General features: G+C 39.6%; 1 protein-coding gene across 4 annotated transcripts in view; it reads left to right on the top strand.

Annotated features, from left to right (window-relative positions):
* LOC126263696 (DNA repair protein RAD52 homolog) overlaps positions 1 to 15,552 on the top strand; it is an 83,634-nt gene that overhangs the window by 28,548 nt on the left and 39,534 nt on the right. For 3 of the 4 annotated variants that reach the window (XM_049960825.1, XM_049960826.1, XM_049960824.1), the window contains exon 2: positions 3,955 to 4,135. In XM_049960825.1, the coding sequence (XP_049816782.1) occupies positions 3,955 to 4,135 (181 nt within the window). Of the gene's footprint in view, positions 1 to 3,954; positions 4,136 to 15,552 lie in introns of those variants that run through there. The other variant, XM_049960827.1, reaches the window with a different exon arrangement.

The following is a 15,552-nucleotide window of genomic DNA, read 5'->3' as shown; positions in this document are numbered from 1 at the left end:
ACTGTCCCCCTCTCTGCAGCCTACTTTGATGCCAGCTGTTGCTGTGATGGGCCAAAGACATTGCAACACTTACTCAGGATCCTCATATGGGCCCTCAACGTCTCAAGTGATGGCCTTCTCAGACTACCCTCATCACTTTTAAGAGGAGTTAGAACAGAAAAAAATTTCTTTTCACATTTTAGGATTTTTATTTCATTACAGAATTTGCAATTTTCTGAACAAAATGATATATATAGGGAAACATTCCACGTAGGAAAAATATATCTAAAAACAAAGATGATGTGACTTACCAAATGAAAGTGCTGGCAGGTCGACAGACACACAAACAAACACAAACATACACACAAAATTCAAGCTTTCGCAACAAACTGTTGCCTCATCAGGAAAGAGGGAAGGAGAGGGAAAGACGAAAGGATGTGGGTTTTAAGGGAGAGGGTAAGGAGTCATTCCAATCCCGGGAGCGGAAAGACTTACCTTAGGGGGAAAAAAGGACTCCACACATATACAGACACAAGCAGACATATTTAGAGACAAAGAGTTTGGGCAGAGATGTCAGTCGAGGCAGAAGTGCAGAGGCAAAGATGTTGTTGAATGACAGGTGAGGTGTGAGTGGCGGCAACTTGAAATTAGCGGAGATTGAGGCCTGGTGGATAACGGGAAGAGAGGATATATTGAAGAGCAAGTTCCCATCTCCGGAGTTCGGATAGGTTGGTGTTAGTGGGAAGTATCCAGATAACCCGGACGGTGTAACACTGTGCCAAGATGTGCTGGCCGTGCACCAAGGCATGTTTAGCCACAGGGTGATCCTCATTACCAACAAACACTGTCTGCCTGTGTCCATTCATGCGAATGGACAGTTTGTTGCTGGTCATTCCCACATAGAATGCGTCACAGTGTAGGCAGGTCAGTTGGTAGATCACGTGGGTGCTTTCACACGTGGCTCTGCCTTTGATCGTGTACACCTTCCGGGTTACAGGACTGGAGTAGGTGGTGGTGGGAGGGTGCATGGGACAGGTTTTACACTGGGGGCGGTTACAAGGGTAGGAGCCAGAGGGTAGTGTGTATGTTTGTGTTTGTTTGTGTGTCTGTCGACCTGCCAGCAGTTTCATTTGGTAAGTCACATCATCTTTGTTATATATATATATATATATATGTCTTTAAATATGTCTGCTTGTGTCTGTATGTGTGGATGGATATGGGTGTGTGTGCGAGTGTATACCTGTCCTTTTTTCCCCCTAAGGTAAGTCTTTCCGCTCCCGGGATTGGAATGACTCCTTATCCTCTCCCTTAAAACCCACATCCTTTCGTCTTTCCCTCTCCTTCCCCTCTTTCCTGATGAGGCAACAGTTTGTTGCGAAAGCTTGAATTTTGTGTGTATATTTGTGTTTGTTTGTGTGTCTATCGACCTGCCAGCGCTTTTGGTTGGTAAGTCTCATCATCTTTCTTTTATATATATATATATATATATATATCTAAAAAGAAAGATGATGGGACTTACCAAACAAAAGCGCTGGCAGGTCGATAGACACACAAAAAAACACAAATATACACACAAAATTCTAGCTTTCGCAACCAACGGTTGCTTCGTCAGGAAAGAGGGAAGGAGAGGGAAAGATGAAAGGATGTGGGTTTTAAGGGAGAGGGTAAGGAGTCATTCCAATCCCGGGAGCGGAAAGACTTACCTTAGGGGGAAAAAAGGACAGGTATACACTCGCACACACACACATATATATATATATATATATATATATAAATCACTTATAAACTCACATGGGAAGTATTTTATTTTATATTTTTGAATATAATCTACACTGGTTGAAAATGTTAAAATTTTTTATGAGCATTACTTCAAGATCTAATAAAATCAGTAATTTTTTATGTAGAAGGCTGTGGATTGCTGTGTTATAAAGGTTAAATAACTGTATTGGTAGCACTGTCAAAAACAGTATCATATCGTTTCATAGTATATACAAGTGTTGTATGTCGAAGTGCTAATGTTTTTCTGGGGAAAAGTGTTGAATAGATTGGTAAATCTCTCAAAGTAAAGTATGACATCAAAACGAAGTGTTTTTAAGAAACATGGGTTTCATGGTAATAGATTTTTGAATAAAGGGAAACATTGTGTGTTCAACATGCGGTATGTGAAGTTACAGACAATGAAATACTGGCAAACTCGTCAGTATCTAGAGAAACACCCATTAGTGCTTCGAAGATTAAAATAAAACATTGTGATGTACAGTTTTCTCAAAACAAACATGATATGGTTACATGAAGACAGTGAGGTATCAAATGGACTAGCTAGGAAACTTATCATTAATTGTGCCAGTTGTAAATATACTCATTCATTTTGGAATTCTGATAAGTGTAAAGATAATTATTTTGAAGTTAATGTTAGGTGGTTTTATGGATTGAGAGCTACTGGCAAAGGGCACACTGCAGCAGAAACAATGTGTGCCATGATGAATATGCCACACCCACCTTGTAAAATCAACAAGTAAGCAGGATTTATTGGAGCTGCTGTGGAATCTGTTGCATGTGAGTCAATGCAGGGTGCTGAAAACAAAGCTGTTGAATAAATGGTGGTATGACTGACATACCAGTAGCTTTGGAACAGAAGACTGTGAGCTGGTGGAGTGGGCCCAGGGAAGGGGTGGGTGAAGGATAGGGACTAACAAAGGCTGAGGACAGAAGGGTCATGGGAATGCAGAGTATATTGCAGGGACAGTTCTCATCTGTGCAGTTTGGCTTAGCTGGTGTTGGTAGGAAGGATCCAGGTGGTGCAGGTTGTGAAGCAGTCATTGAACTGAAGAATGTTGTGTTCGGAAGTGTGCTAAGTAACTGGGTGGTCCAGCTTCTCTTGGCCACAATTTGTCAGTGGCCATTCATACAGGCAGACAGCTTGTTGGTTGTCATGCCCATGTAGAACACAGCACAGTGGTTGCAGCTTAGTTGTAGATCACATGACTGCATTAGCAGGTAGCCCTGCCTTTGATGGTATGGTTGATGCTTGTGACTAGACTGGAATACGTGGTTGTGGGATGTTGTATGGGACAGGTCTTGCTTCTAAGTCTATTATCTAAATTGTTCATTGAGCAACCACAGACAGGCAGGAACATCTCAAGTTTGAAAACCCTTATGAGAAGGAACTTTAGCAAAGAAAACTTTTTAACGTTTGGTTATAATTTATAGCAAAATCAAACAATGGAAACTCCACGTAGGAATATCAACAGTGTAGGATAAGCTAGATTGCTACTTACCATGAAGAAGGCACATTAAGTCGCAGACAGACCCATTTAAAACACGCTTACACACAGCTTTTGGCCGCAGCATTCAACATGTGTGAGCTCATGGCATCCAACTTATGAACACCTTCTTCCAGGAGGCCCAAACAACTGTAATACAATGGCCAGCAATATCAGCTGACATGAACCAGATTGAGTGTGCTTGGGACCAATTGAGACTATCAGTGTGGCACTGCAGGAACGTTCCTCGCACTCTGGGTGACCACAGGAGAGCTGCCGTTGAAGGGTGGGGTAGGCTTACGGAGCAACATCTCAACACACTGTGGACAGCATGCTGAGGATCAAATATGTTACAATGCATGGGATGAAGCATTACTGTTTTTAATGTTAACCAAAGCAGATTTTTGTTTCACAGATTCCCACTTTTCAACTGGCTGCCCTTTTTTTCTTATTTTGGTGTTATTTCATAGTTAAGGTAGTATTATTCTTTCACTCCCTGCTTCTCTTGAGTCTAAGCCCCCACACATTTGTAAATATGCAGGTGGTGTAAAATTTCTTTTGAGTATGCTTCAGAGACTTTGTAGGCAGTGCGTCTGGTGGTGAAGGAACAGCAGAAAAAGTGGACATTATCATTAAAAGAACAGTGTGTATTTGTATCTGCTGATGATAATTTTTTTGATAATATTGCAGCTTCTATAACTTTTTTTTATAGATGGAGGGCCCAGAGGATGAGCTAGATGAATTAGCAGCTAAAATAGTTTTTGAGCAACTGCCGGAACCTGTGGAAAAGAAGAAAAACACTTTTGATGAGGCACGAAAGAGACTAATTGATGCAGCTAATTGTGTTTTTGGGTCGTTGAATTGGAATCATGCTGTTGTGACTCAAAATGTTGGTGAGTGTTTGACAGGTATACCGTGACTTTCTGAAAACATTTGTAAAATATTTTAAATCAGGAAGGAAATTTTAAAAGTAACACATGTTATTGTACAAATTAGCTTTGCATTATCTATTTAACATGTGCGTTCTAGAGCCTTCAACATGTGTGAGCTCATGGCTTCCAACTTATAAGCATATTAACGGTAATCTGTGAAATTAAGTTAAGCACAATATGAGTGAGTTCCTTCAAACATGTCTTTTTTTCTTCAGCATGAAATGGAGTAAACTGAGTATTCAAACATTTAAATTGTATTTTAAGTGGGTTGTCAACAGATAAAAGTATTTCTTTTGTATGTATTGCGTAAGTTAAACTGCAAGGTAAATTGATTAGATGATATCTATGTAACATATTAGTTTTAATTAAAAATGAGACTTTAGCAGTGTGTGTTGAACTAGTAACATTTTGAAGCACAAACTGCCAACTACAAACTGTTGAACCATAAAATTCCTCGTGTTTAAAAATGTTTTCCTTCTTGTAGGTACCAGTTTCCGAATTCCCTGCTTCTTACTTAAGTGAAACTGAGCACCCCACTCCCTTGCAACTTTCCATGTTTGAGCAGTATTCGATAGGTTTCAGGTTGTGTCACTGCTAGCAACGAGAAGTCAGTTACACATAGACAGTAATATTAGAAAAAAATTGTAATGACGTATTTTAAGGAAATGTCATAGTCATTCAATTGATGTGACTAAAGAATGTACAAAACCTTCACATATATAGTTCCTCCAGCATATTAACTCGTTCCATTTCGGAAGCTTGCAAACTGTTGAACTCTTCATGCAGAAGGATCACTGACATTTAAAATGTGCTACTGAAAACATCTGACATTAATTCCAGATCTGCCTATCTATCCTAGTGAAATAAGAATCTGATGATTCAGAAAAACTTCTTGTATAATACTCTCCCCATAACAAACAAAAATGCAGGTTGAAGTTTAGTGCACATTGACAATAAATTGACTTTGTTGTATTTGACACCTCATTACTTCATGAGCAGGCTGGCAATTTATAGTATGGCCCCACAAAACAACAGTGAATAAATAAATGATGCCGATCTTCTGCCCATAAGTTGTAATGATTGGTCCAGAGTGCCTACATTCCTCTTAACAGCATTACAAATATGCTCAGTCTTCCCAAATCAGGTGACTGAAAGAGTTAAGCAAATATTATCCTATCTATGAAATCTAACGCCGCTCATCATACGTATCAACATGTATCTTGATTAAGGAGTTGAAAAAAACCTTGAACTGTGTGTCGAGGATCAGTTATCAGTATCAAAATACTCATGCTAATCCCAGTCTTCTGTGATGCAGAACTAGGAAAGGTATTTTGTGTGGGGCAATGCATCTCTGTGCTACAGTGTGGAGATAGTTGTGTGTTTTCCCCCTCCCATGTGCACAGCCATTGTCATGACAGATGTCATAAGTTATTTACTACACTGAACTGCCCAGTTTACAGGGTCCCAATTATTTCTCACTCTCCAATATGGCAGCTATCTCTCATTTAATAGCTTATCAACTGTATGATCTATTTTATGGACTAGGGTGTGCTACAGACAGCAGTCAAGTAGACTGGAAGTAATAACACATTTATTCAACACAGAATTACAGGAAGAAATAACATTATGACACAACTGTAGAGTTTATGTTTGTCACAGGAAGACTTAGCGAGTAACCACTTATGGAGTTACTAGAGGAGATACCAGCAGGCTGATAACTCCATTGACGATGCGTGATGCAAGCTTAACAGTGAGGCATAGCCAAAGGCTAGGTCTGTGAGTGAGAGTCCGCTGAAAGAGGGATTAATTAGATTTGCAGAAGTCGGCACCAGTGAGGAGCTACTCTGAATGAAGACCGCGGAGCATTCGGTGGAATTGCTTGGTATAATTCCTGCAATGACTGGCTTGTTGGAGACAGTGCACTGACTTCAGTACTGCTGAAGCAAAGGAATACAATGCGGACTATTTTCAGGCATGTGACTTGTGGAGGGAAATAGTTCCATGGAGGTGTCGGCTCCTGATGTAAACTGGAACACAGCCAGATGCCAAGAGTAGCGCCTGCAGTGTTGGTATCTTGAGTTTCCAGCAATAACAAACAGCATTGTATTTGTTGTTGTGCTGGCTTGCTGCCTGGAACTGTTATCATCATTGCTCACTTGTGGATGTGTGTACAAGAAGTGGATGATGCTTGAGGCCAGATCATTTGCAGGACACAGGTGTACGTGCAGTTGCTGTCCCTTCAAAATGTAGGAGCAGATACTGCATCCCTTCTTCCCAAGATGGTGGAGTCATCTTGCTTGTAGCTGAAGAGCCTACATCCACTTCGTACTTTGGGGAGTAATTGGTGCAGGCCTGTATAACCTCCGTCCTATGGGGGAGGGAGGAGCCACATTGACATGTCACCACAGTGTCGCTCAAGTGTTCTATACACTGTCTCTTGTATAGATGACTTACGCTGTCTCAGAATTCTTCCAATAAAGCTAAGTTGAGCATTCACCTTCCCTACTGTCAACCTGCAACATTATGGCTAGATATTTAATTGATGTATCAAGTGGCACATTGCTGTATTCAAACAATACAGGATTGTTTTTCCTACTCATCCACATTAATGTACATTTTTCTACATTAGGAGCAAGCTGTCATTAATCACATCAATTAGAACCTGGAGATGGATGACCCTCGTTAGTTAGTTAGTTAGTTAGTTAGTGACATGTTCCATAGATCATTTGAACAATTCTTTTATCAAAATGCTGTGGAGTGAGTGAGTCATTTTACAGCATATGTATATATGATTAGTGTTAGTATTGATCAAACAGAAGTTACTTGGGGGAAAGAACAATAGCACTTCCTGTTGGCCTCTTACATAGAGCAATTTTGTGTTTGATTGCAAGCAATGTCCATGCTCTTTTGAACTCCTACTTCCATTTTTACTGGTCAGTATAACATCTCAGTCTGTTTAGAATGGCAGAATTCTTAAGGAAATTACCGTATTTACTCAAATCTAAGCCGCACCTGAAAAATGAGACTCAAAATTGAGGAAAAAAAATTTTCCCGAATCTAAGCCGCACCTGAAATTTGAGACTCGAAATTCAAGGGGAGAGAAAAGTTTTAGGCCGCACCTCCAAATCAAAACAAAGTTGGTACATTCAAATATGAGACACAATTTAGGTCGAATGAATGACGATACAGCTATAGTAGTTTGGTTCGAGTCGTAAGCTTAGCAGTTCAGCTTTACAGGTAGCCATTGCTATGCGTCAGGCGCTCCGTCCGTATTTATACGGGTATCCTCCCTTTTTCAAGTGCTTCATCTGGTTTGAATTAATTGCTTTTTTTCTTTGATCTGATAAGTGCCGTTCTCTTTGTTATAGGTGTTTTCGTCACTCTAATCTGAAAATGCATTACTGTTCTGTGTCATGCATTGTTTGTCACATTCAGATAATGAGTGTTTACGGCTTGTTGCCGCTCGCGGCATGGCTTGCTTTTGTGCACGCTATCGCGCTTACAATTAAAAAAGAAAGAGAGGAATCGTCTCATTAGCGAAACAATGGCAAGAGACTGCTATTTGTTGTTACTTCCACTGCTGCTTTCTTTGATAATGATCAACAAGAACCAAATAATAGACTGCGTATGATAGAAGATGTTCTGAACGAGAGTTTGTCGAAAATTTTTCTCCGTTTGAAAATCTTTGCAGACGCCTCTTTAGTACATTACATTCTGCACAGAAATTAGTCATCTTAGATTTAAAAATCTAGTCACTTGCCCTGCTTCATTTCTGACTGTATCGCTTTTAGGCATAAGGATAATACGAATATAAACATGACATGATACGTATATTGTTTCGCGTTTGCTGTTGTCTCACTCTAGTTTCGGTTTTATTGTTTTCATTGTAAGAAGTGATGATTCAAAAACCTGAATTTCAGACAGTAGGTAAAAAAATGGATGTAGATCATTAGACAGTAGATTCGTGAGATTAGTGTATTGTTTGCAGTTGAAAAATGATGACAAATTCATCAGGGGCTCATTTTTGTCCTAGTTAACATCCCCCACAAGAGAACACTCTGAATATGGGAATATGGTTGTTTCTTTATAACAGTCAACTTTTATCAAAAGGAATTACTAAAAGACATTTTTCCAATGCTCCACTAAATTTTATAAAGAAACTTTTCATTTTATCCTGTTGTAACATCTGTTCTTATACATTGTGAGTTTTGTTCAGCAGCTAAAGGCTCTTCAGCTGCACCGACACCTTGATACTCTGTCATTTCCAGCACCACAGACTTATGATAACATGTATCTTCTCCATAATCTTCCATGGCATTTAACAAATTCACCATATCTGAGATTTCACTCTGTTCATTGCCTGACAAAAATTCTTTATTTAAGCCAATATAATAACCTGTCTCTTCGTCGTCTTTGTCTCCATTTCTCAACTTTTCTGAATCTTTGTTTGAACCATTATCCCACCACAAAAGTATTAGTTATCCCATTGCTTATCATGCCCTCATCCTTCTCATGTACTTCTATTTCCTCAATCCCTCCATACATGTTTTGCATTCCTGGTTCCTAATTCATTCATTCCCCTCACTCACCCCCCCCCCCCCCCCCCCCCACCCTGGTGATTGATTGAACAGCACACTTCCTCTAAACAACTCATCAACCATTCTTTCTTTATCTTTTTGATTTTATAAGTACCATATAAAACACTTTACAAAATCCCTCACCTGGCAGTTTTGCTTATCTGAAACACTTTCACTTCTTTGCAGTCACAATTCTGACTTTAGCAATTATTTCTTCATTTGGTCCCTATATTAAAACCATCACATACTCTCCCATTGTGAACTGCCAACAGAGAGGTCCTCAGTTTAACGAGTTATTTCTTGCTTCATTGAGCTTATATGGTTATTGGGATTGATAGTGCTCCCTTCAAAATCATTATTACCATTTCTGTCTATTGGAGTACTGATTCCCTCGTATAGGTCACCTTTCTGCATAATTATTTTGGTAATTATAGCCTTTACTAATCCCTTGTTTATTAAGTTTACCATCCGTCCAGTTTTTTTCTCCCAAAGTCGAAGTTTTGTTTATTTCCTCAATCAAATTCCCTATCCAGTTTGTCCATATGTTTCAAAAATTGTTCAACTTAATCATTTCCTCCATAAACAAAACCTCAGCGTATCCTTTCAGGTAATGTCCTCTTTAACATGAGAGTCTGTGTTAATTCATCAAAAAGTTGATTTAAGTGTACCAAACTTTTCAACTGAGTTTTGCAAAATTATTTCATACGTCACTTCTGATCTCTATTAGTGTATTACATTTGGAAGCTCACTCTAGATCGTAGCCTGCTCTGATTCTGATCAGAACTTTTTCAAAAAATTCCTTTTTAAACTCATCAAGTGTTAAGTTTTGACAATTATGTGGTTAGCTAAAGCCAGTGCTTCTCCCTCAAGAAATTATTTTACAGATTTGCATTTTACTTCACTACTCTTTTAGGAAGGATGTTGCCTTACAATTTTGCATAAAGTCTATTGGGTGCAAAAATTCCCATCCCTGTAAAAAGATTTCATTGGCATATTTGACCACATATTGTACCCAATACTAAGGAAAATTTTTGAACATGCTTCCTCTTGGAATTGTCTGGCCGGCCGAAGTGGCCGTGCGGTTAAAGGCGCTGCAGTCTGGAACCGCAAGACCGCTACGGTCGCAGGTTCGAATCCTGCCTCGGGCATGGATGTTTGTGATGTCCTTAGGTTAGTTAGGTTTAACTAGTTCTAAGTTCTAGGGGACTAATGACCTCAGCAGTTGAGTCCCATAGTGCTCAGAGCCATTTTTTTCTTGGAATTGTCTCAATTACTTTTTGGACGATACCACTTTCTCTTTCAGAGCTAACACACTAACTTTACAATGGCCACCAGTATAATTTACAAACTTTTCTACTTCTTCAATCTTCTCACCTAATTATTAGTATGGACATTGATATGGCTGTTGACAGTTTAAATTTGGCAGCTCAGTTTTGAAAGGATATTAGAAATTTCATTTGTGAGATCAGGTTCCACTACTGCCACCTTCAGTGCTGTTCATAGCAACCTGGATTCTGTGGAAGTTACTCTGTCGCCTACACCATTCACTCTTCAAGTCAAATTAACTACTTTTTACTTCCATGCCAAGTGGTCTACAGATTCGCACATGACCATCTGGATTTAGATGAAATTTTGTGTGAAAATTCCCACATGTACCCAGTAAACATTGGTAAAGACCACCAATTCAGTACTTGCAGAGAAAGTCATTTTTTTAGTCTCATAGTGTGGCTTTCAACAATGTACCACTGAGTTTTCTGGAACTTTGAGACATAATAGCTCTATCAGTGTTTCCTTGAAAGAAGCAAAAGTAGACCGTGTTGGACAAACTTTTGCACTTGTTAAGTGAAACAATAAAGATTTCGTGGGCAATTTGTGTATGGGTAATCTGAAGCAAAGTAGGTCGAAAAAATAACAGATTGAAAAAAATTTGAAGTTTAGGTTTTTATATCCCTGGAAGTAAGTGCATGACAAACATGAAACTTTACACAAGATCTTGGAATACAAAATTTCATTCTTCTACTGCTTTACAATAGTTTATAAATCAAGCACAAAGCTGATGCTTTTTATAAAAATGCCAAAAACGTGTATTTTTAGTTCACTTTTACAAAAAGTATTCTTTCCAAACACCTTTAAAGCATTTTCACTAGAAAGGCCATGTTCCAAACTACCTAAAAAAAATTGATTTGTTTTTGGAATGCCAGTGTATAAGGCGCAGAAAAGCAGCAACAAGGAGAAGGCATAGAGAAAATGTGTCCCATATTCCTTTGGTACTTAAATCTGATTTATTTTGTTATGTTTTGCAATTGTTTAGCACTCTCTGGGAAAGGTAATACCAAAAGTCCTGATAAACAGAAAGCGAGCTTGAGTCAGAAGAACTGGAAAAACTACAAAATAAATAAATAAAACCTAGCTGTCCTTTGTCATGACTTGCAAGGCACTGGAGACAATAGTAGTTAAAATTGTTGCAGAAGAGCTGCACCATACACACCCAATAAATTGTTCTCGAGTTTTACACCATTGTTACAGTGTGTAAATTTTGATGAAGTTCATAGCAGTACACATGAATTTTTTTGAAAGGTGATTCATGTTAATGAGAAGTTTGAATGTGTGTTTCTATTTTGTAATACTATTGATGTGCTATTTTAATCCTGGTTTGAAGTACAGCGTATTTTGTGTTTATATACTTTGCAGCTCATGTAGAACTTTACCGTACTGATGGTACACTACTGGCCATTAAAGTTGCTACATCATGAAGATGACTTGCTACAGACACGAAGTTTAACCGACAGGAAGATGATGATGTGATATGCAAATGATTAGCTTTTCAGAGCATTCACACAAGGTTGGCGCCAGTGGCGACACCTACAACATGCTGACATGAGGAAAGTTTCCAACTGATTTCTCATACACAAACAGCAGTTGACCGGCATTGCCTGGTGAAACATTGTTGTGATGCCTCATGTAAGGAGGAGAAATGTGTACCATCACATTTCCGACTTTGATAAAGGTTGGATTGTAGCCTATCGTGATTGCGGTTTATGGTATCGCCACATTGCTGCTCGCGTTGGTTGAGCTCCAATGACTGTTAGCAGAATATGGAATCGATGGGTTCAGGAGGGTAATAGGGAATGCCGTGCTGGATCCAAACGGCCTCGTATCACTAGCAGTCGAGATGACAGGCATCTTATCCGCATGGCTGTAACGGATCGTGCAGCCACGTCTCGATCCCTGAGTCAACAGATGGGGACGTTTGCAAGACAACAACCATCTGTACGAACAGTTCGACGACCTTTGCAGCAGCATGGACTATCAGTTCGGAGACCATGGCTGCAGTTACCCTTGACACTCCATCAGACAGAAGCGCCTGCGATGGTGTACTCAACGACGAACCTGGGTGCATGAATGGCAAAACGTCATTTTTTTCGGATGAATCCAGGTTCTGTTTACAGCATTATGATGGTCGCATCTGTGTTTGGCGACATCGCAGTGAACGCATATTGGAAGCATGTATTCGTCATCGCCATACGAGCGTATCACTTGGCGTGATGGTATGGGGTGCCATTGGTTACACGTCGCGGTCACCTCTTGTTCGCATTGACGACACTTTGAACAGTGGATGTTACATTTCAAATGTGTTACGACCCGTGGCTCTACCCTTCATTCGATCCCTGCGAAACCCTACATTTAGCAGGATAATGCACGACTGCATGTTGCAGGTCCTGTACGGACCTTTTTGGATACAGAAAATGTTCAACTGCTGCCCTGGCCAGCACATTCTCCAGATCTCTCACCAATTGAAAACGTCTGGTCAATGGTAGCCGAGCAACTGGCTCGTCACAATACGCCAGTCACTACTCTTGATGAACTGTGACATTGTGTTGAAGCTGCATGGGCAGCTGTACATGTACACTCCATGCAAGCTCTGTTTGACTCAATGCTCAGGCGTATCAAGGTCGTTATTACAGCCAGAGGTGGTTGTTCTGGGTACTGTTTTCTCAGGATCTATGCAACCAAATTGCGTGAAAATGTTATCACTTGTCAGTTCTAGTGTAATATATTTGTCCAATGAATACCTGTTGATATCACCTTCATTTCTTCTTGGTGTAGCAATTTTAATGGCCAGTAGTGTAACTTCTATAAATGTGTTGCTATAGTCCATGATGGTTTAACCACTGCATATTTCTTTCATTGCTGTGCAGCAGCAGCCTCAGGCTAGTTTCTGCCTGGTAAGGGGTTCTTTACACTTGATCCCAAGCGTGATAGGGGTTTGTTTCCACAGGGTCTCAGCCTTATGATACATTTAAGTGTCCTTGCCCGAAGCTGGAAGAGGTCTCTTTTAGAATCCTAAGCTTATGTTTACTCCAAGATACTTGAAATTTGTACAGGTTTCATTAATTTGCTGTTGAATAACATGATGAAAACTGTACTGCCAGTCAAGAGATGTCACTGATATAGCTTAATTACAATAACGTGCTGTGCTGGAACCCAGCTCTTGTTGCTTTTTTGGGGGTCATTAAAATGAATTTGCATGTGAGTGTATAAAGCTGGATTCCTGCATCGTGCATACATTTCTCTTAAATTGCAGAGCAACAATCTTTTCTGCATGTATGTTCTTGTCAATTTTCAGGGAGTGCTAGCATATCCTTCTCTGTCTTAAGCTTTTGAGCACACTTTACTTTTCTTGCTGGTACTCCAGAATGTCTTGCTGTTTCTCTTTGCCCAGAATTTGGGTGCCAAGGTTAAAATTTGTATCTGATCTTTATGATTGGATTCCCCTATCTTGCCCTTCAGTTCAGTCAACAAATATGCATAGTCAACCCGGTTTCCACATTGCTTGCTTTTACTTGCTTGTTCAGTTTGCCATTTTACAACCATAGCATTTGTAATGTGATTTCCAATCCCACTATGTGGCTTTTAGAATTTTCTGCTTCATATACTGAGCCTTTGTCTCTGGTGCTTACTACTTGTCTCAGGGATGAGTACTGATGATAAGACAGTGGTTAACACTTCATTTGGTGTGAGTTCATCATTACACTGTGATGATGAGGCTGTCAAAACTGCCTCCAGATATTTATTTGACACAGTCTTGCAAGCTGGACAAATTTTCTTACCTGGCTGTATGTTGTGAATAAAAGTAAGCCTCTTCATCGTAGAACAAGCCTTATCTGCTGTTTCAGTATTACCTTACTGAATTCCTGTTTGTACATTATGATCCTTTTTGTCAAAGGGCTCAAAGCATTTTAGTTTTATTTTATTTATTTATTTTTGTAAATTCTCATATTAAGACAGCAACAAAGCTTCATGGTGCAAACAAATATGAATAGTTCCAGTGTTCCTTCAGAGCATCAGACTCGTAACTCTTGTTAGCATTAACTAAAATTGGTAAACAATCTCAAAGCAGTTTTTTTCCCCATAGTAAATGACATGACACTTTGATGCTCCAGCTGCTTACCTAATTGAGCAGAAAGGCAAGCTACTCCCATCTGGGTCTGTTTCTACTTAATTGCAAAAGTATTACTTGCAAAACACCACTGGCTCAAATGGCAGCCAAACTACAACTGAATGAAATTGTGCACATTAAATAATACTGGTATAAAATAAAATAGACATGTAACAATATTATGAAAAGGAAGGTTGCTACTCACCATATAGTGGAGATGCTACCCCTTCCCCTCCGCACCCCAGCCTCCTCCTTGTCCTCACCCGGTCACCACTCCCGTTATGCTCACAGTGTGGTTTCAGATGCCTGAGACTGTAGTTGTGTGTGTGTGTGTGTGTGTGTGTGTGTGTGTGTGTGTGTGTGTGTGTGTGTGTGTGTGTGTGTGTACATCTGTTGTTGATGAAGACCTTAAGGGCCGAAAGCTTTATTTGTGACAGTCTTTTTGTTGAGTCTATCTGCGACTCAGCATCTCCGCTATATGGTGAGTAGCAACTTCTCTTTTCATAATATTGTTACATTTGTAACACTACCGCCCATAAACGGACGTGCGTTAGCTGTATAAAGCCTGTACTGTAATAAGTTCACGGGCTTCACCTTATAACCAAGGATTTTAGTACATAAATTGACCGCGTGTACCTAATAGAAGCAAGATCGGACTTGTACTCAGTCAATAACTACAGTGATGCATCAAGCAAATGTAAAGCATAATTGCTCGTTCGCATGGACAAGAAGTATACACAGTAGATGCTACCTATAATTAATGATTCGGTCGCCAGCCTACTTAGGCAATGAGTGAGCTTTTCCTTGTTCAAGTGGGTGCATGTACAAGCATAGTAACACGTAGTAATGACGTGTTATATGGCAAAGTTTGGACCCGGAAAAATCCACTGAACTAAAGCTGACCAATTCACCACTCCGACTCTTACTGATGCTCGCCTCCGACTTTCTACTGAGCCCATTGTGCCGAACCGCGCCCAGTGTGCGTTTTCCCGCGCTCGCCTGCCTCCACCTTTTCCCACTCCCCTACAGGTAGGGTATTCACCACAGGTTTTCTACTACACATATCCTAATGCATTACCTACGTATGGACCAAGTGTTTAAATTACAATTTCCACATTTTACAATAGTTTTAACATCAAGTACACTTTCTTTTGATTATCACATCATTTGAAATCTAACATAATTAATAACATTCAGTTTCCTTAACATCACGAAAAGAGCAAGAAATTAAATCAACCATTTTTCACACTAATTTAGAGAAATTCATAAAGAAAAAAAATTATTATATGTACAGTTGTCGTTACACATGCCCCTGTTTCCAGAAAATTTTGCTTAAGTCCAAATTTTATGGGAACACTTAA

The sequence above is a fragment of the Schistocerca nitens genome, chromosome 6, assembly GCF_023898315.1.
Source record: "Schistocerca nitens isolate TAMUIC-IGC-003100 chromosome 6, iqSchNite1.1, whole genome shotgun sequence".
Taxonomy (NCBI): domain Eukaryota; kingdom Metazoa; phylum Arthropoda; class Insecta; order Orthoptera; family Acrididae; genus Schistocerca; species Schistocerca nitens.
The sequence above is the reverse complement of the archived record's forward strand: the minus strand, read 5'-3'. Positions and strand labels throughout refer to the sequence as shown.